The sequence below is a fragment of the Protobothrops mucrosquamatus genome, unplaced genomic scaffold, assembly GCF_001527695.2.
Source record: "Protobothrops mucrosquamatus isolate PMUCROS unplaced genomic scaffold, P.Mucros_1.0 scaffold_177, whole genome shotgun sequence".
Classification (NCBI taxonomy): domain Eukaryota; kingdom Metazoa; phylum Chordata; class Lepidosauria; order Squamata; family Viperidae; genus Protobothrops; species Protobothrops mucrosquamatus.
Window position 1 is genome coordinate 4880747 of NW_015386253.1, and position 22568 is coordinate 4903314.

Genomic DNA, 22568 nt, shown 5'->3' on the forward strand with positions numbered 1-22568 from the left:
CACAAGAACTCTCGGCACCTCCTCGAATTGTGTAAGGAGGGATTGCGAAACCTGAGGAAAAGAGTAGAACATGCGTCAGCTCCTCCCCCAACGGACCAAAACTAACTGCAGCCGTCCAATGGAGAACGCCGAACTGACGCCACGCATTTTTTCGGTGTTTTCAGAGATGAAGCCTCTCTAGGCAGCCGGCCGGTCGCTCGATAGTGGGGCGGGACTGAAGGCTGACGCGCTGACGCGACTGCCATCGGGCGGGTCCCGTGATGGCTGGCGTTGGCGCCGCTGCCGCGGTTGCTCTGTCGCTTGCTGCGCTCCCGGCGACTGCTTTAGGAGCCGTTCTCGGCCGCCGCAGCAGTGCTACCATGGTTGACGACGAGTCCGCCGAGTTCGCCAACGAACAGTGAGTTAAGGAGGGGGAAGTGAGGCTGCAAGCCGGTTGGCCAGCGATGTCACCCAGCGCGCTATTGAGAGGCCCTCCCTCGTCGGCTCAGTCTGACGCGCCGGTGTTCCCAGATGCTCCCGCTGGCCCGGCTTGCTGTCCTAGAACTGGAAACTTGCCTGTTTCCGTCGCCGGCACGCGAATAGCCTTTTCTAGGATGCATAATTCTGATGTTGCCTCAGTGACAAGTGCATGATAACTGTGTTTTTGTCACAGTATTACAGTAAAAATAACAGTATTTCCAAGGTGCTTAGCAGTAATGTTGGGTCCCAGAGACCCTCATAGCAAAATGTAGTCCCCCAAATCTACTGGTCCCAAATGCGTTGGGAATGGAATTCCCAAAATTCCAGATGGGAGCTAAACTTTGGTACTTCACATGGGTGGTTTTAGGTCAATGGCAGATGACAAGTACATTTGTAGGAGCGGGTTCTAAGTAGAAATAGACTAGAGGAAGAAGTGGCAGATATTCCTAGCAGATAGTCTAATAATATCTTTATAAAGATATTCTGGATAAGGAAGACAATTGAATAACAGCTATTCCAATCCATATGTACACTTTTTATAACCTCAATGAAGTTTTATTATGATTTTCTTAGATGAATTTTCATGAGGAAGAAGGGACAATAAATGACAGTTGATGAAATCTGAGTCTGCCAGTGATACTGGGGCAGAACTATATTTCTTTCATTATTTAGAATTTTAAGCCCAGCATCTGTCCTGAAAATACCCCATAACTCACAGGCCACTGAGTGATAGAACAGCTCCAAACCAATGCAGAAGTCCAGGTCTAGGAATAAAGGCTTATTCATGAATCAGGAATTTCTCCAGATTACACCTTGCTTCTTGAGGCCTAATGAATGTCAATTGAAGTTGGGTGGAGTCCACTGCTACCTTTGCATAAAAGTCTTGGGCAAAGACAATTAAATGTTGACATCATTTATAATCTTCCTTTATATGGGATTGCCCAGACACAGGTAAAATGTTATTTTTATTATTATTTTTACATTTTACATAAATCATAAAAAATGACAAACACCTAAATGCGCTAAAAAAAATCCCACACACAATTAACTAAACTAACTTTAAACTTAGAGAAAAATTAATAGAAATGGAAAGACAGTTATAATCCTCCAAAAGAAGAAACAGGAAAAAGTCAAAACTTATGAACAGGTAGTCCTAAACTTACAACCACAATTGAGCCCAAAATTTATGTTGTTAAGTGAAACATTTTTTAAGTGAGTTTTGCCCCATTTTATGATTTTTCTTTCTTAAGTTAATCATTGCAATTGTTAAGTTAGTAACACAGTTGTTAAGTGAATCTAGCTTCCCGATTGATTTTGCTTGTCAGAAAGTCACAAAAGTTGATCACATGACCCCAGGACACTGCAACCTTCATAAATATGAACCAGTTGCCAATCATCTGAATTTTGATTATGTGACCATGGGGATACTTCAATGGTCATAAGTGTGAAAAATGGTCATAAGTCACTTTTGTGTATTAATCTGATTATTACAAAATATTATTATACAATTATTATACAATATCACAAAATCTCTCCCATAGTAGTACGTATTTCTTTCTTTTTTGATTAGTAATAAATATTGCCTTAACAATATTAAAGGAAGTATTTAATGCCACACATTTCTGAAAGTCTTTCCTTAACCTAATTCTTTTAAACACTCATGTTTCAGTATAATCACATTTTCTGATAAAAAGTCAGATTTTGAAGCTTTGGTATATATAGTAATTCAACATCATATTAATATATTTAATATTTAAAGATTTTCCATAAATCTACTTATATGTTAGCATGCCAAAAAGATATCATATAATGACGATCATATCAGATGTGATGCTAAACTCTCAATTTTTACACCTCAAACCTAGAAAATCTGATCAATTTTTCTTAATCAGACATTTAGGCTGTTCTTGATAGTTTATTTTATTTATTTTATTTATTTATTTTATTTTATTACATTTATATCCCGCCCTTCTCCTTACGGACTCAGGGCGGCTAACAATCGGATAAAAATACAAAAATTACAATACAAGTTTAAAATTAATTAAAAGGGAAATATTTAAATCTAATCCAATTAAAATATAATTAAAACCCCCTCTAAAATCCCCTAGGCCAGTCCCGCAAGCTGGAANCCAGCTGACGGGCGCAGGTCTGGGGGTCGCCAGCTGACGGGCGCAGGAGGTAGGCACCGCGGCGGCCTCCCAGCCGCTTGCTTCTTCGGCTGGAGCAATTGCAAGGGCTTGCATGGTCCCCAAGGGCCGCTGACGCACTCCCCGCCGCCGGCGACCATGCAAGCACTTGCAATTGCTCCAGCCGAAGAAGCAAGTGGCTGGGAGGCCGCAGCGGTGCCTACCTCCTGCGCCCGTCAGCTGGCGACCCCCGGACCTGCGCCCATCAGCTGGAATGTCAGGCAATGCTTTGGCCGGTGCGGAGGGCGAAGGGGAGGCCGCTGCAGCGCCGAACTCCTGCGCCCGTCAGCTGGCGACCCCCGGACCTGTGCCCGTCAGCTGGGAGGTCTGGAGACGGAGACGGCTGGCGTGGAGGGCGATGGGGAAGCGGTGGCTCGGCGGGCGGGGTCCTGCCTGCACGTGAATGTCAGGCCCACCCGCCCCATCTGTAAAAGAAAAAGTCTTCCGCCCAAGCATAACGCCAGCAGTTCTGTGCCACAGAGGCTTGAGACACGAAGGCGCGGGACGCGGAGCGGCGTAGTGCGGTGGGAGGCGGCATTCGCTCCATAAGACGCACAGACATTTTCCCCCATCTTTTTGGGGGGGAAGTGCGTCTTATAGAGCGAAAAATACAGTAAATGCAGCAGTCCTGTGAGGTCCACTTTTTCCTAATGATGTTCATAGTACATCCAACTGTACTGTATATTGCTCTCATGTCATCAGTGAAGCAGGTTAAGTAGAAATGTGAATACCTAGAATTAGTCTTCTAGGGAATACTCTAGACCAGGGCTTTTCAACCTTTTTACCAATTGTACCACTTTTAGGATATGGCAATATTCGAGTACCACCTAGCAAGGTGTCAAAAACTTGATGACCAAAAGAAAAACCTGTTCAAAGTTGCAATTGCATTGAAATGACTTATGACCACTTTTCATGCTTATGACCAGCATGCCCAGGGTCATTTATTTATTATTTATATTTCTACCCCGCCCTTCTCCCTGCGGACTCAGGGCGGCTTACAGCCTTTTAAAAACAAATACATAAATACAAAAATACTAAAGTTAAAATGTTAATTAAAATGAAATATTATTAGGCCATTATTATTTTTTAAAAAATTATTATAAAACCAAGCTAAAAATAACCCTTAGGCCAGTCCTGCCAACTTAAATAGCCATGTCTTGAGGGCGCGGCGGAAGGAGGGGAGATCCGGGATCACCCGGATCTCTGGGGGTAGTTCGTTCCATAGGGTGGGAGCTCCAACCGAGAAGGCCCTCCCCCTGGGGGTCGCCAGCCGGAACTGTCTGGCTGACGGCACCCTGAGGAGACCCTCTCTGTGGGAGCGTATCGGCTGATGAGAGGTAATCTGAGGCAGAAGGCGGTCTCGGAGATAACCAGGTCCGATGCCATGGAGCGCTTTGAAGATGATAATCAGCACCTTGAAGCGCACCCGGAAAGCCACCGGCAGCCAGTGCAGCTCGCGCAGCAGCGGCGTTACATGGGAGCGACGGGTCACTCCCAACACCGCCCGCGCGGCTGCATTCTGGACTAANCTCCTCCCAAGGCTGCTGCTTTTTTTCTTTCTCCCTCTCCTGCCCAAACTGTCTCGTTTTATAGGCTGTCCTGTCTCCGCGCCCCCCTCCTTTCTCATGGGGGAGGGTGAGCCAGAAGTGAGCCTGGGGCCTTTGCAGTTCCAGAGGACTCTCTCACTGTAAGTCCTTGCCTGTTGTGGTTCTTCCCCCCCCCCCCCACTACACTTGGCTAGGCAGGGCTGCGTACCACCTGCCACTCATTAATGTACCACAAGTGGTACGTGTACCACCGGTTGAAAAGCCCTGCTCTAGACCAGGGGTGTCAAACTGCCAGCCCCCGGGTCATTGCATCATGCAGAGGCCGCACCCACCCCAGCTCTGGCAATGCAAAAAAAGTTGTGATATGTCACAACACATAACGTGACGCGGCATGTTTGACACCCAGACTGATGTTAGACTACAGGTAGTCCTTGACTTTCGGTTCGTTTAGTGACCATTCAAAGTTACAATGGCATTGAAAAAACTGTCTTTTCACATTTACAACTGTTGCACCACTCCATGGTCACATGATCAAAATTCAGATGCTTGGCAACTGACAGGTATGATGGTTGCAGTGTCCCAGGGTCATGTGATCACCTTTTGTGACCTGACAAGCAAAATCAATGGGGAAGCCATTTAACGACTGTGTTACTATCTTAACCAGTGCAAGTGATTACTTAACAACTGTCACAAAAAAAGTAATAAAATGGGGAAAACTCACTTAACAAATGTCTCACTTAGCAACCTAAATTTTGGGCCCAATTGTGGTCATAAATCAAGGACTATCTGTACTCCTACTAACTGATATTCCATAGGAGGATGCTCATTTGTTCTTTTAGAGCAGACATTTTAGGAGCTCTAGTTTAAAGCAGATATTTTTGGATGATGATTTTACTATTTTCTGTGAGATTAACAAAACATTTCAGAATCAAAGGGGTTCACTTTGGCATCTTTGTTTACAGAATTTTGAATGTTGGATGATAAGAAATTCATGAAAAACTATTTAAAAGTTTTAAGTGCATTATGCAGTGACACCAAAATAGTTAAATATTTTTAAGCAAGCTTAAGGAAATTAAATTGTAAATGTAGATGGATACAATAAATCTATACAGTATACAGCTACATATATTATCTGTTAAGAAAAATAAGTCATTTTCCCAATCATTTCATACTGCTTTCTATAACTAACAATATTTTTTATTATCAGTAGGCTCTTTTAATTATTTTAAGGACAAAACAGAAAAGAGGCACAGTTGTAACCAAATCCTATAAAACTGAATTCATGCAAAATCTCCAAAACCTTCAATGCAGTCTTACCAATAGTATTTATATATAATCAATTATGCAAAATTTATTTCAGTTGGAAATTTTATGAGAACAATTGGTGTCATCTGATAAATCAGGAAGAGTTCTCAATCCCAATTTGAATTATTAATCAGAATTCCTTTCAGTCAGCATTTCTCACAAATTGATTGTATAATTTCAGTCCTTCAAGCATTCAACATTAACCTTCTTACAAGGTGACATTCAGAATGCCTGAATTTGAAGAAAGCATAACAAAATTCTTAGCATATGTTCTATAACAGCCTTCAACCTAAAGTGTCATTGTCACATATAGAACTGCTAAAAAAGTGTAGAAAAGTACTGTGGTTGGCGTTACTTATTATAATCCCATCTTATTTGGCAAATCAAGGGCCAGTGTAACTATCCAGTTTTATGTGCTGTATAGTAGTTCCTGAGTAGAATAAATTGTATTATTTTTAATTTGATTCTTGAATTCTTATTTCTGAATGCTTTTAAAAACCAATAATTATAATAAGGAACTTGTTATTTTCCCTCTCACCTAATGTAGCAACAAATTGTAGCAATGCCAAGGCCTCTTGGAACAGATGTAGAGTAGGCTTCCTAGAAATATTGTGTAGGATTTTTCTTCCTTTCCTAGATATTCCTCTCTAATACAGGGAACTATAACCCACTACTTTATTTTAGAGATAGTTTTACATTTAAGAAAGGAAAGTACATATAAACGGGAAAAGAAGACTGTTCTGAGACAGCTTCAGATAGCTACCTTGCACCGAAAACCATTATGATTCTAAATGTATGCGCCATTTGTGACCGAATAACTAACACATAATGAAAGCAGTTTAAATTGTCCTGCAGTGTATCTCATTTGTACTTTTAATCTAAAACTAGGAAGTAACCTGATACTGGTTCAAAAGATACAAGGTTCTATGGCCAGGGGTTCTGTCCCCCTTGGAAGTGTACTTTACAATACTCTTTGTATTCTTCAGAGTCATAGGCTTGCTGTCCATGTTTTTTAAAAAATATGAGATTTTATACAATATTTATTTTAAAAAAACTTTAGCGAAAACATTTAATACAGTATTGTATCTAAAGCTGTTTGATTATAAGATAGCACCTTGAACCTCAGTACCAAGTGAACTACCTGTGACAATGGTAAATTCAAAAGTATAGCCAGATTCCAATCTTATTTTTGGGAGGAAGACTGCCCATTTAGAAAATAAAATAAAATCCATATATCTGGACAGGTAAATCATTCAAAATCAGTATTTTTATCTTGTACTTATTCATCAATTAGTTACTCTTTGGTGGCCTTTCTTTGGACCACTTCAACATGATGTATAGAGATTAGGTGGCTGGCTATTTTCTTTTATAGGATCTGAATTGTAGAATTCTCTTGTAAAATAGATGCTTATTTTTCAAATATTAAGCAAAATTAATCTCTTTCTTCATTGGAATATACATGTGAATGAAATAAATATTTTGCAGTACATTAACATATTTTTCAGTCCTGCTTTATTTATTCATACTTTAAAAATTAATCTGAATGCTGGATATCTTTGGAGAATTTTATATAAAGTTATTTAGTTTTTCTTTCTGAATTTGTGCTTAAATTATCCAGTGCCTGTACCAAAAAATAATCCAATAGTGGTAAGGTTTTCCTGTAGGCAATCAGATAAATTACCTGAAATTAACTGACCTAAAACAGAGTTCCCAGAATATTTGTTTACAGTTCTTCCTCTCTAATAAATAGAATAATTAACTACACTTTTCTATTTGGAATAGAAGTTTTCAACTTGAGTTATATATTACGCTGTATCTTAGTGAGTTGGGAAGAGTCATGAGTCCTTTTTTGGATTCTACTAATTTGTAGAGTCTATACTACACTGATGTGGTAGATATTATGCAGATTAATCAGTGTAATTATGGACCCTCTAGATATATTGGATGCAGCCCTCACGATTACCAAGTAACTTGAACACAAGATGTTCTATATGGTTGTGGTAAGTTATTTAGGCCAAACAAATCTTCAGCTTGTAGAGGATAATATAGATGTTTTCAGTTCTCTAGCCTGAAAATTTCACACCTCATCTTTTTTTTTAGGTATATCTCCTTGAACTAAACATACACTAAAATCTCAATTACAACTACCTATTTGATCCTGTTATTTTATTTTTTTTAAAAAACCCAGGACATTGCATTTTTGAATAGATTTCCATTTTAGATATATTGTATGGCCTCTTTAGATATATAGCCCTTTAGCAAATTATATTGCTAAAAAACTATTCTGCATAGAACCAAGTATATCATGCACACATGATGAGATTCAGTCCTTAATTGTCATTAAACTCTTAAAGTGTTAATTATGTAAATTTTTATATGCTATGTAAGTTATTGTATGTTATCATTTAATGCACTATAGGTAACAACACTTAACCACACAAAGAAAACTCAAAGCAATGCTCAATGCACTAACCAGTGTGTTGGAACAGAAAAAACAAAGTCCACTTAGGCCATAAATGTATTCTTCCTGGCCTTCCATGCACATACAAGATACTATGTATGTAAAAAAACAGCACCTTACTAGTTTTATTTGTCCTTTTTTGAAAAGTTAGCATAAAATATAGTAAATTTGGAATTTCAATCAAGTATTATTATACTATATAGTATACCTCAAATTTTGCAATAATCAGACGTGTACTTTTTCTTAGGATTCAGAGTATCCCTTTATTTTTGTAACAAGGTTACATTTATATATTTAATGAATACATTACATTGACTGATCAAAGTTAGGATGGCTACAGTGATTTTGAGCATCAGCAATTTTTCACAGCATGACAAATATTTCATATTTTGATAATTGGATTGGAAATAATTAAATGCAAGATTACCACATCTCAGGTTATTATTATCTCCAATGTCTAATCAAAGACATCTATTACCTGATCACTGAATAATTATAATAATAGCATATTATTTAAATTATTCTAAACTCTTGTATTCCATCTAGGTCAGGATGGCTATCTAGTTGGCTCCCTGCATGGTGTCCTACATCACTTGTACACCTTAAAGATGCTGAAGAGAAAATTTTGAAATGTAAGCACTTGTGGTAAGAAATCTCGAGCAGCATTCATCTCAAGTTTTATTACTGACTCTTTCCTCCTCTCTTTTTTAATGGAGAAAAAAGTTGGAAGAACAATAATAATTAAGAAATAAGCTTTGGTGCAATTGAGAAACTGGTCCCACCAGGAAAAGAATTAGATTTTAATTGGGTAGCTAGTATATTAAACAAAATGGAATATAGCATGACCATAATTTGTTGCATTTCAGAGACTGGAAGGTTCAAACAAGTTGCACAGGTGAAAATTGGGAATAATGTAAGTGAATAACCCCTAAAATAAAGTTTGCTTTCTTATTTCACAAGTCATTCTGGACTGTGTTATAAGGTACAATAGTGAAAATAAAGGTATTCTCAGTGGATCTGATGTCAAAATGTGTTCATTGTGTTTGTAGAATTATATCAGTATAGACTGAATAATAAGGCTTGTATTTCTTCCTTCAGGTATTACAAGTACCTACAGTAAACAATATGTATACCTATCCAATGGAAATAAAATATGGACGCTTACATTCTCTCAGAACCTTTCACAGAAAACTCCACTTGTTCTTCTTCATGGGTTTGGAGGTGGTATTGGACTTTGGGCTCTCAACTTTGAAGATCTTTGTGAAAATAGGACTGTATATGCATTTGATTTCTTGGGATTTGGTCGCAGTAGTAGACCCCAGTTTGACCCTGATGCAGAGGTGGCAGAAAATCAATTTGTAGAGTCTATTGAAGAATGGAGACGGAAAATAGGATTGGATAGAATGATTTTACTTGGACACAACTTGGGTGGCTTCCTGGCAGCTGCTTATTCACTAAAATACCCATCAAGGTATATGAAATAATTTTTTTCCTTTTGTTCAATTGTATCAGATTCTTGTAGACTACCTGGAAAAATCCCTGCAGTTTTCTTTGTAAGGTTTTTCAGAAGTGGTTTGCTATTGCTTCCTTCCTCAGGCTGAGAGAAAGCAATTAGCTCAAAGTTACCCAGCTGGTTTTGTGTCTAAAGCAAGTCTAGAACATAACGGTCTCCTAGTTTCTAGTCTGATATCTTAACTACTACACCAAACTGACAAGCAATAGATAAAGAAAAATAATTTCTATGAAATAATAGGTTGGCAGAATAATATGATTATAGTATGTGTGCATTCTGGAACCAAATGGCTAAATTCTCTGCTTAGCTTCAATTTAACAGTTTTAAATATAGAATTTAGACATTGTTGCACTTAACTTCCATGTTATCATCTGAATGAATTTGCACCAAACATCTTTTTTGGGTTGCTTTTAAATATCTATGGAGGACATTTAAGGGAACCACAAAATATTGCTCCTCATGTGTCATATTCATGAATTTGACTTCAGAATAATTAAAGAACAAAAACTTGGAGGGGGAGGAAAGTGTGAAGGAATGGCAAATAATTACTGAAGATCATAAGTAATGGAGAAATGGTATACTTCAGGAAAAAGCTAACAATATTTGCATTAGAAAAAAATAAAGGTTTTCACTTTCATTTAATGGTAGTTTATGTTCTGTGAACTTAGCTATTCTTCAAAAAATCTTTTTTGATTGATTCATCTGGCACAGTAGTAGCCATAATTTATCAACTATAGATATCCAGTAGTATATTATAGTATTTATCCCAGAGATGCAAGATGAATTTTAGAATTTTTGTATGTAAATCATGCATTCTTTCACTGAGCTACAGAAGAAATTTTAGATTGGTATTATTACTTAAAAAACAAGAATAGAATTATTTGAACTGTGATTAAAGTTCCATTTTCTAGTAATACTGATTTTAATACATAAACAATTATTTTGAAATTAAAGTGAGAAGAGATAAATGTTTTATTTCTGTTATATTTTAAGAAAACAAATGCATCAACTCAATTATGTAAGAGTTTAAATGTTGATAATCATAAAGAATTGGAGTATGGAAATACACAGATACTCATAAAATGAGTTGCATTGTTGAAAAAGAAATCCAATAGCTAAATGTTACTGGCTTATTGACCAAGCAATTGGTATTGCCAGCACCTTTCCTCACTCAAGATATTGTTCTTAATTACTTTGTATATCTCCAAAATATAGTATAAGATCAGGGAGTGGGGCCTTCTCAACTTGTAAAGGTAATATAGCATTCTAATTTTGGACAGTCTACTTTTCAATCCAATATTGTAAGAAAAGATAGAAAAGCATTGAACAGAGAGCTCACCTCTTTACTTCAACTGAAAGTATGAGACAGAGCATGGTGGCTTACTCATCATCTGCACATGACAGTTCAGAACCCAGTGAATGCAGAAGTAAGATATGTCCATTTTGCAATTGGAGATTGAAGTTTTCTCTATTTGTACAACCTCAGAATTAGAATTTACCTTAATCTTAACCACAATGAGGTTGTAGAAAACTGTAGCTCATCTCTTTTCCATTTGTGAGGGTGATGGTGACAAACAAGACTGGAATCCCATGAACCCTTTGCAGCTGGATGACCTTAAGAGAAATGAATAGATTGGCCTATATCAGTGGTGGCGAACCTATGGCACGCATGCCAGAGGCGGCACTCAAAGCCCTCTCTGTGGGCATGCGCACCATGCCCCAGAGACGGCAACCATCCTTCAACCAGCGCCCGCTAACTTGCCGAAGTCCCATGTGGCCGGATGCATCCCAGCACGGCTGGTTTCTCTCCCCCCCGTCCCTCCTGGCCTCATATGCTCTCCTTTTCTCGGGCACAACCCACTGCATTGCCTCCTCAGCTGTCAACTGGCCGTCCAGCTCAGAGGCAGTTTCTCTGAATTGCTGGCGGCAGGCTGCAGAGCCCCAGAGTGCGCCGGTCGAGGGGCCGGCAGGCTGTGGCTGCTGATGGGACACTGTCAGCTCCCATGCGCTCGCTGGCCTCTGTGTGCGGGGCCGATGGTATCAGGCAGCAGCCGCCCCGGCCCCTACCTCGCCTTGCCCTGTGACAATGGCACCCCCGCCCTGCCTCGCCTTGCCTCACCCTGCAGGACGAGCTTCCTGCCCATTGCCCCACCTACCAGAGACCCCCTGGATCTCCCCCAACCCTGCCCGGCCCCCACAGGCGTCCCTCCCCACGATCAACATCGAGGTGACCACGCCCACCTTGGCCACACCCACCCAGTCTGCCATGACCACCACAGCCACGCCCACCCAGTGGGCCATGCCCACCTGGCACCCGGTGATAAATAAGTGGGTTTTGGGTTGCAGTTTGGGCACTCGGTCTCTAAAAGTTCACCATCACTGGCCTATATCTAAAGAAAAACAAAAATAGATTTTTATTTCAAGGTTGAGCAAAGTGGAGTTCCCAGATATTACTGAACTTCAGAATTCCTCAGTCCTAGTCAGAATTATTAGTGGTAAGATATTATGGGGATTGCAATCCAACACCATGCAAAAATGCTACATTATATCAGTTCGTATTTTGCTGAAATGCTGTAGACCATAAAGTTTAGATAGCTATTGAATGCCTTGGAATGTAAATTATTTTCTGGCAGTGTTTTTTTAAATGAATGATACTGATACAGTATATGACTTGATTGTTATGCAGCTAGAGTGAAAATATAGAGATTAGGTTCATAACTCCATAACATTGGAGAGGAATAATATCAACAAAGTTACAATATGCATTCATCCAAATCTAAATCATAAAGCACAATTTGCAAGCTGTATTATCTAAGTTTACATAGCAAAGTTGGAACAAAAAAAATAGTATATGATTTATTGTGATTTATTGTCATCAAATGTGAGGTTGGAGGATAGAGATCATCTCTAGTGCAACCTTGGCCATTCAGGAAACCAGTGATACAGTTGTTGATCAGTTTGTTTGTAAAGTTAAATCATAGTATTGTGCAAAAGGCCCATGTGTCCTCTCTCCTCTTCTATATCCAGTATTCTTGGGAGAAGCATTTGGGGTAAAGCAAGATTCCAACTTGCTATTTCATCTCTACTGAGGGCCGTGGTTAACATGAAGTATGGTTTTAATAGATGGGTGATTTTTGTCCAGCACGTACTTCCCCCAAAGCCCAATTTATTTCCAGATTGCAATACTAAATGTAATGGAAAAACTTCTCTTTGTACTAGGAAGGGTTCTTTCCCCTAGTTTTTACTTCATAAAAGTTGTGATATAGGCCTCCATGGGATTCAATGTATCTGTTTTGTATATTTAAACCGTACCTCAAATTTAAGAAAAGAGCAAAAGAAATGAGCCAAATATCTCTCCTTCATCGGTAAGGCTGTTGTCACTAGACTAAGCCTCAGAGGGTACATGTAAAAAAAAAAAAAGAGTCTCTTCCTCTGATGGAATTGTCCATCCAGGTTTAAATTCAATTCACTGTAATTGTCTATATATAGTGCTATATATCGTATACTATCATAAACCCTCTGTAGGTGTTCAGCTGTCTGGATAAAGAATTAGTCTCTGCCCAATTCCATTTTTGTTTGGACTTGCGTACACTCATTAAATAACTCAGTCTGATAAAGCAAAATCTCAGATTATGTGAATGACTGCTAATTAAATATGAGGACAACTCACTTTCAGATAATTGTGTGGATAGAGAAAGGTCAGAGTCAGCATACATTTTCTACCCTGTACCCAGTTTGAAGTGGTTAATAATTCTCTAACTGAACTTTGAAACATAAAATATATATTCTTATTCTATATAAATCTATTTCATGGGTACATACCAAGTGATTAAAGTTGAATCTGAAATAAGATTTGCACTGTTTAAATTATTTCCTTACTGATGAAATACCTTAACTTTTATCCCTGCAGAGTAAAGCATCTTCTATTAGTGGAGCCATGGGGTTTTCCAGAAAGGCCTTCCAATGCTGAGCATGAGAGGACTATTCCAATATGGATCAAAGCACTTGGAGCCATTTTGAGTCCATTTAATCCATTGGCTGGTCTCAGAATAGCCGGACCTTTTGGTGAGTACTAACCTAGCTTATTTTGATTGTACTGCCAAAGACATCATTTTTGAAATTGCAGTAAGGTGGACTTTAGGTCATCTATATATTTAAGCACTCACCTGGTCAGGTTAGAATGTGGAATCCCATTAAGGTCATTGAGCAAAGTGATTGAGGAAGAACGATGCACTTAGATCTTCCTTTGCATCCAGCATAGAAAGGCAGCAGGCTCCTGCCGGAGAATATAAATGCTCTGCCAGACACAGTCTGGTAATTTTGGGAACGAAGTGCTTTAGATATTTATTGGCAAGGATAAATATGATGGCCAAAATTTCCTGTTTAGCATTAATTTTCTCTTTCTCTTGAAGTTTACACTTCAAATGGATTTTTTTACTGAAGAGTTTATAAATTGGTTGGATGCTTAGGGACCAAATAGAAATAAAATACCTGGTGGCTGAAAATATTTATAGGTATAATAATTATTATAATATATCATAATATATTGGATCTTGTGCTAATGTAAGCATAATTTATTTAGAAGAAAATGTAGCTTGTCAGATCAGGAATGTTACAATGCTAGCTAATTGTTATTTTTTGTTCGTTAAATTGTATTTAAATAAAATAATAGTTTCTTTAATTCCCATATGAATGACTGATAATGATAGTATCAGGCAATGTATTTCAGTGCTTGAAAAAATAGAATTGTTATTTTTTGTACATTTTGAAATTCCCCTCCTTTGTCTGCTATTAGCAGTATTAAACTCTTGATTTTGATATATGATAGGATTGAGCCTGGTACAACGTATAAGGCCAGACTTTAAGAGAAAGTATTCATCTATGTTTGATGATGATACAGTCACCGAATATATCTATCACTGTAATGTGCAATCACCAAGGTAAGTGTAAGATTTTAAAAATCTTTATATTAATTAATTATTCTCTAAAGCATGGATCTTTAAATAATCAAACAGTGTACAATAGTCTGCAAAGATAGGAGATGTTGTCATTTGCAGAACTACAGTCCTCAAAAAAAGAAGTAGAATAATTTTCTATAAATAGAAAATCACTTTTATAAAATACATGAAGAACTGACCATGCTGATTATTAGAGGAAGAATGAAATGGAGTGTTTTCAAAAAGGGCATTATAAAAGGGACAAGTAAATTCTCTACTAAATCATTTTCTTGCATGGTGTTTTCTTAACACGTGAAGTCACCATAAATCTTCAGCCTTCACTATTGTTTAATAAGCTGTTTGTAAAGATGACAGAAAAGCCCTCTTAAGCTATTACCTGAAGAATAAAGAGCTGACAGGTGTGAGGTTCCTTTGAAATCTGATACATTTTGCTAAGAAAGTGTCAACTTCATAATTGTTTTAATATTTTTCTCTTTTATTCACTCATTCTTCTTCCAACATTCACAAAGGACAGTGTGATTTTTAAAAAGGTGTCTCTGTTCATGAAGTCATGTGTGGCAAAGGCTATATCAGACTTATGCTATTAACGTTCCATAGAACTAGAAAGAAATAAAGATATTTATGTTAAATTATCTGGGATTGTATTAAACAGACATGACAAATGCTAGACAAAGTATGTGTGTGTGTGTGTGTGTATGTATATGTATATATATACACACACACACATACACACATATATATATACACACATGACAAATGCTAGACAAATTTTAACTTGGTTAATATATATATACATATACATACATACATACATACATACATACATACATACATACATACATCCAGCAATATTAGATGATGTTATGTTAAGAAATAATAATAAAAGTCAGGTTTATGATATTTAGCAAATACAACTTGTTTTTTTCATTGATGTCTTTAAGTGGTGAAACTGCTTTCAAGAACATGACAGTTCCCTATGGATGGGCAAAAAGGCCAATGTTGCAGAGAATTGCTCATATGCATAAAGACATTCCTATCACTGTGATTTATGGAGCAAGGTCATGTATAGATGGCAATTCTGGAGCCACCATCCAGTCCCTGCGACCAAATTCCTATGTGAAAACAATAGTAAGTGAGACATTCTAGTCATTATTTTATTCATTTTGTTTTTAGTCATCCTGTTGCAAGGTGACCACTCTAATTTATCTTCTTTGAACATTTGGCAATTGGTAACAGATACTTTTTCTCTAACTATTACTGAAACTTAAAAGTGGTCAAATTACTATCCTGTCAGTCTTTTAAAATATGTTTTGGACATATATTTTTCTTTTTGATCCTCTATGCATAAATATGAAAGACAAAGCAATTCAGCATGCATAAATATGAAAAACAAAGCAATTCAGCATGAATTGAATTGATGCATGGATGCATTCATTTGACTACAGATCTATAACCACTGCAATACTAATAGATCTTACTCACTTCTCCATGATGAACAGATGAGAAGAAGATTGTAAATGGACTGGAGAATTACTTATTCACAAAAACCTCAGTTCTGTGTTCAGGTGGATCCTCCCTATATCCTTCAGATGTTTTTTTTTTTTCTGTGCCCTCAGGTCAGAGTTAACTGCTGATAACTACCTCAGCTAGTTTCTGCAGTTTTCTTGGCAAGGTTTTTTGAAAGTAATTTGCCATTGCCTGCTTCCTATGGTTGAGAAAGAATGATTGGCCCATCTGGGTAATCCAGCTGGATTTGTGCCTAAAGCAGGATTAGAATTCAATTTCTGGTTTCTAGCCTGATGCCTTATCCACTATACCGATTCTCCCTTCAAATTTAGATATATTGAATCTCACAAGGACCCAAACCAGATTTTTCAGTTATTCTGTTTAGCTTTTCTGTTAAATACAGGTAGTCCTTGATTTACGACCACAATTGAGCCCCAAATTTCTGTTGCTAAGTGAGACATTTGTCAATTAAGTTTTGCCCCATTTTACGACCTTTCTTGCCACAGTTGTTAAATGAATCATTGCACTTCTTAAATTAGTAACATGATTGTTAAGTGAATCTGGCTTCCCCATTGACATTGCTTGTCAGAAGTTTACAAAAGGTGGTCATATGACCCTAGCACACCGCAACCATCATAGATGTGAGTCAGTTGCCAAGCACCTGAATTTTGATTACATGACCATGGACATGCTGTAGTGGTTATAAGTGAAAAACAGTCATAAATCACTTTTTTCAGTGCCGTTGTAACTTTGAACGGTCACTAAATTAACTGTTGCAAGTTGAGGACTGACTACCTGTATATCTTAATGTATGCAAATAAAAGTCAATATGAAATCTTATTTTTGCATGGATACCCTTTAAGTGTGTAAGAAATAATGAATAAATTTTGTATTAATTTCTTAGATCCCCGTTTTGTTTTATTTCTAAATACACCACAACTATCCCTTTTTTCAAAGCACAGAGAAAATAAAAAAGCAAAACACTTCCTTGCCTGTAGGCTTAAACTTTCTTTTTAAAAAGTCTGAGAGAAAAAGAAAAATACGAACTTACAAAAATAGGGAATTCAATTCATAGTGTATTGTCCTAGAAACACAAATTTGCTCATATTTTTGTAAATGTCAGTAATGTTATAAAACATTGATGTTTGAACGTTAAATTGATTTTTTTTCTCCTCTCTTCGATTTTCAGGCTATCCTTGGTGCAGGTCATTATGTATATGCGGATCAACCTGAAGACTTCAACCAAAAAATAAATGAGATTTGCAATTTTGTGGACTGAAAGGTTCTGCTTTTTGAAAAAAGAGGCTATAGATATAATTCAAAGCAATACTTTATAGTATATTATAAAAATGTTAAGGAAAAGCTGAAAAAAGAACTGATTTTTTTAATGCACTCTTTTAAGATGTTTTCACACTTAAAACTATGCAGTGCCTTTTATTGTAATGGGCAGATTTAAAAATAGTTGTACATTTTAGTTTGATTCTGTCTCTGTATATTTAGAGGAAATATTATATTTCAATATGTTTTAAAACATTTTAAAACTGGAATTTTAAAAGTGGAATTTTGCAAAATTAATATGCAGGAATTTCTATAGCAAAATTACAGTTTGGCTACTTCTTGCAGTACCTATATATTGCAGTCTTCTATCTTGAACTTTTTAAGAAGATGAAAAATTTACTGAGGATTGAGTCAGAAGAATGCATATAGGATGTCATTTCATTGTATTTTATGTGGAAGAATTTGCCAAAATTATAATAGTGATCACTCAGGAAAAAGAGCACAAATAGAAGGAAGAAGAGTTGGGAGATTCTGATTTTTATTTTTTGCTCTTGTAAATGTTGTTTACTGTGCTAATGATTGAATGCTTCGTGTCCTAAGTTCTAAGGTATTAATACCTTAGAACACCTAAGTTCTAAGGTAACAATATTGTTCCACTTGCTTTTAAAGAGAAGTTGCAGAATACAGTGGATTTGACACTGATTATTGCAAGATATATTGATGACCTGATTCTCAATTTTTACATGCTACTAAAATTCAATCATTACATAGGTCATGGATAAAGTACTGTAGTAATTAATATTTGGATGAATATGTATTTTCTTACAAGTTTTTGGAATTTTGAGCCAGTCTAACTGTAAAACAATATAATCTTGTCAAAACTAGGTATCTTAGAAAAAGGTATATTTAATTAATTAATAGAAATGAATCTGAAAATGTTATCTTACCTCAGAATTTTTAAAATAAAGTGTCTTAATACAGTATTTTAAAGAGCTTATTAAGGCCCTGGATTCTTTTTTTAAAAAGAACACTAAGGTAAGCTGGTTAAATAAATTAAGCAGAATTGTAACCATAAAAGCAAATTGAGAAGTTTGTAAACCAAATGTCTACACAGTAACTTATTGGTTAACTTTTTAATGTTGAATTAACAACTGAATCTCTGTTTTTTCTTATATAAAACTTTTTAGCATATGTGATGTAATTCTTGAAAAGTAGTTATTGTGCTGTTTTTAAAAGTGTCACAATTCTCTTAATATATAAATCCATTTAGAAGTTCATTTTGAACATACTGATCTTATTCCAGGTGCTTCGAAATACTAGATCTCTAGATCATTGACAAAATAAGATTTAAGATTTAAAAAATTGAAAACAAAATCCTTCCAGAAAATCTTTGTGCCAAGATAATTGGCAGAATACAATAACTAAAAACAATTACTGAAAATTAATTGTGTTACATCTGGATCTCTCTAGTTTATCAGATCAGGGATGGCCCAGCAATTTTCCAATATGGAAAACCTGATCCATATTCCAGCTATGTTTGAAGAGTATGGAAGAATAGCAGAATATTCTGCTTTTCCCCTGAAGGTTCTGTCACTGGAATAATATACTTTGTGCATTTTTCTGTGGTTTCATTAGGTTACATTAGATAAATTGATACAACAGCATAGACTGCTCACTATCTTCCGGGTATTCTATTGTCAATAACATCTCATTTATTATTAAATATTTATGTTATATAAATAACATAAAAATACCATCTAATTTGTTATCTAATTAGTAGTATTTTTATGTTATTTATAAACTCCATGTTTATAAGAATAGAGCTGATGTCCTTTCTCAATACCTGCAGTTGTTGTCTTGTGAAAAGAAAAATATAACAATCTGTTTCAGATCCTAGTGATGGAAATTAAGCAATGACCAGAATAACAAAACCACAGGGAGTGCTGAAATGTGCCATTTTGACTGGAACTATAAAGCTTCTTTATAAATATATTGATCAAAATATCAAAATAATTCTGACTATGAGTCATCTATACCAGAGGTAGGCAACATATTAAATTGCAATGAAATCTTGGTAATATGGCATAGTCTGGGGACTCCCTGATATGGGAGGAGGGCTGTGCCTCCCAAGGGAGAGAGTTGGGGACAGTGTGTGTGTGTGTTTTGTAACTATTGGATATGTGTGTGTGAGTGATTCAGTAGGTTCCCACTTCTTGAATAACAGTAAAATGAGAGGAGTGGGTTGAACACCACCTGGCCAGTTAATGAGAAAGGCCAGCCAATGGGATAGTGAATAGTGGATAGGGTTGGCAGCTTGGGCCACTTGGATGGTGCTGAGAGCGAGCTAAAGCATTGTGGGGGGGCTCGCCTCCAACCTCTGAGTTGTTAGGAGATTTGCTGATTGATACAAAAGGAAAGAGAGGTTCCTGCATAAATGAGCTAAGAGGTCAAAGTTGGGGGGATGCATACTCTGGAGGGTGGGCTTTGGCCAAGTCAGTATATTTGGTTAGTGATGGGCATGGGATGTTTTGATGGGAGACAGAGGCCAGGCAGTTTCTGGGGAAGATGACTCCCCAAAAATCATCTGTTAACATTGAGGTGAGGGCCTGCTCCACAAGTTGCTGCTGAGAACCTGCTTCTGAAGAAAAGTGCCAATTAGCATTGGGGTCTAACAATATTAGGCAACCATGGGGATTGCTGGTGGCTTGAGGGCACTACACCTTGTTAACTTTTTGGTCTTGTTAATTTTTTAACTTTGATTTCTTTTTTAACTTGTAAATCTGAACTTCTTTTTAAAATTTCTTTTTAACTGTGCTTTTACACATGTTTTTATATTATTATGTTTGTATATTACCTTAGGTCACTTAGGTGAGGCAGGCAGTATAGAAATTGGATGGATGGATGCCCAACACAAATAAAATACCATTTGTCCTCATTTATCTTATATAAGCAAATTACAGCAACTATTTGCAATATAATTCCCACCAAGATGAATGAAATCTATCAGGTACTCTGAAAATGCAGGGGGTAATACTGCTATGTATTAAATCTTAAGGCGACAGAAACAATAGGTCTATTGATCAGCACTAGTAATAGTTGTTTGTGGTGGCTGGGGTTAACTACAATATTTAAAAGCATACATATCAAAAATGGCTGTTGCTGAGAATGTCTTAATCCGTCTTTTCAATCTATTGCTCTAAAAATATGTTGGGACCATAATTCCCAGGCAGTATGGTTAGATAGGCTAGGAATTCTGGGAAATTTAGCCCCTATAATCTGGAAAGCATTACACTATGAAAGGTAGTCTTAATCCATGTATTAGAGAAGACTATTATTACTGGTTCCTGAAGAACTCTGTGTAGATATAATTGATTGACTAGATATGATGATGTTCCATCACTGAGGGAAAAAGCTGCATTCTTAGCCTTAGTGTTCTATCAAGATGAATTCTCTGCCCTTTTTTAAAAGATTGGCAACTGAATAGAAAGGTTATGCTTTGTTCTCTGTCTTAGTTCATGATTTCCTAGACATGCAGCAGACCGGGTGATAGAAAACAGTTTCTTTATCAGTAATATCTACTTGTTCCTTAAAGATATAGCTAACTGCCAAGATTAAACTCTCAGAGTAACCAATGCTTTTCTTTCCTGAAACATGACAAATAAACAACCTCTTGAACTACTTTAGAACAAGATCTTTACACATTGTGCTTTGTCTGTTAAATTCTGAATCAGCTGCACCTCACCACCACACTTGCTGTGATATAGAATGCAATAGCAAAGTGACAGACAGCTATAGTGCATTCAGAAAGTATTCAGACTCTCTTCACTTTTCTCAATTTTGTTATGCTGCAGCCCGATTCTAAAGTTGTTGAAATTTGCCTTCTGGTTTCGCGCAGTAGTTCAAGTAGCTGAGGGATTGCGGGGCTCTGCATCCTACAGCCGATTCTTCTCTGGGGACCCTAAATGGGCCAAAAGTCAACCCGAAGAGGCAGCAAAGAAGGAGGGAAGCCCCGCTGACCTTGGGGAGATGGCAGTCGATCCGGTCGGTGGGGGAAAGCCTTCCAGAAACCACCAGAAGAAAGGCTAGCATCACTCCAGTGTCTAGCCTAAGCTACAAGCAGCCGAAGCCAAAAAGCACTAAGTTAAGCTTAATTATAAACAACGTGTTTGGAATTGGATAAGAATACCCATTCTCTCTCTTCTACTTGATTGATTTCCTGGGGGAAAAAACCCCAAGAAGCAAAAATCCTCCGAAAGTGAGAGGAGGGGTTTTTTTGCTCCACCCTCCCATAGACGGAAGTAGTGAAATCATTTTTTATGGGGGACAGAAATACAATGAAATGAAATGAATATAAGACTTAAATCTGGATAAGAGTGAAATTGGTGGAATTACTTAAGATTTTCTTGGCATAAGAATATTGATGAAAACAGAAAGCAATTGTTTGGAAAACTGAAAAATGAACTGGTGCTGACATCTAGTAATGGATGAAAATATATAATTATGGCTGCTCTAAATACAGAAACTGGCAAGCCTAGGAAAAGGTAACTTGTTATTGTGACCTTCAACATTTTAACTAAACAAAGAACAGCTATAATAAAAGAAAACATTTTGGGCTATCTATAAAGCAAGAATTATAAAACTTAGGGAAAAAAATTGACCTTGGATTATAAATACTTATTGAATTGTGACTTTAAAGTTGTTTGCAGAGAAAGGAAAACTTTGATTTTTGGCTATTATGGAACATCAGAGATCTGCATAAAAAAATATATCAAGTAAAAAATACTTTCCAGGAGGAAATGTATGCTATGTTGCAACTAATACAAATGACAATGACTTCAAACCATGAGGAAATTAAAAAAAACTTTGAAAATTTAAATGAACATATCTTCAATTTAACTTCACAACAAAAAACTCTCAAAATAAAAAAGAGTGATCAGGTAAAGCAGATAACAACATAAACCAGAGGAAAGAGATTCAAAGATGGAATCCATCAATGGAAGGAACTATGATTTAACCCAAGCGGAGAAAAACTTGCAGGAAATATTGGACATAGAAAAGACAACTTATACTTCAAGATTGCAAAATAAGTTTAAGGACAAGAAACAGGATTTGACAAAATGGATTACACAGCTGTCAGGAGAACTACGAGAACTTGAGAGACAAAAAATGATAAGAGAAACTAAGAAAGAAAGAAAACGTTTTCCAAGGAATATGAAGGGGCGAAACATACCCACATAAACACCTTACTTGACTCGTCTCTTGTACCTACAACAATATCTACAAAACTATGGGAAGACCTTTTGATCCAGTGGAGCATACTGATTAGGAAAGATGTTTGGCAAAAAAAAAAAAAGG

General features: G+C 36.8%; 1 protein-coding gene across 1 annotated transcript; it reads left to right on the forward strand.

Moving 5' to 3' along the window:
* Window positions 1–229: 229 nt before the first annotated feature.
* Window positions 230–17281, forward strand: ABHD5 (abhydrolase domain containing 5). The gene is made up of 7 exons (XM_015823313.1): window positions 230–397; window positions 8505–8590; window positions 9057–9429; window positions 13382–13536; window positions 14300–14411; window positions 15371–15557; window positions 17125–17281. Exons 1-7 carry the CDS (start codon window positions 261–263, stop codon window positions 17212–17214), a joined length of 1140 nt encoding a protein of 379 aa, XP_015678799.1. The 5' UTR covers window positions 230–260; the 3' UTR covers window positions 17215–17281.
* The last annotated feature ends 5287 nt before the right edge of the window (window positions 17282–22568 follow it).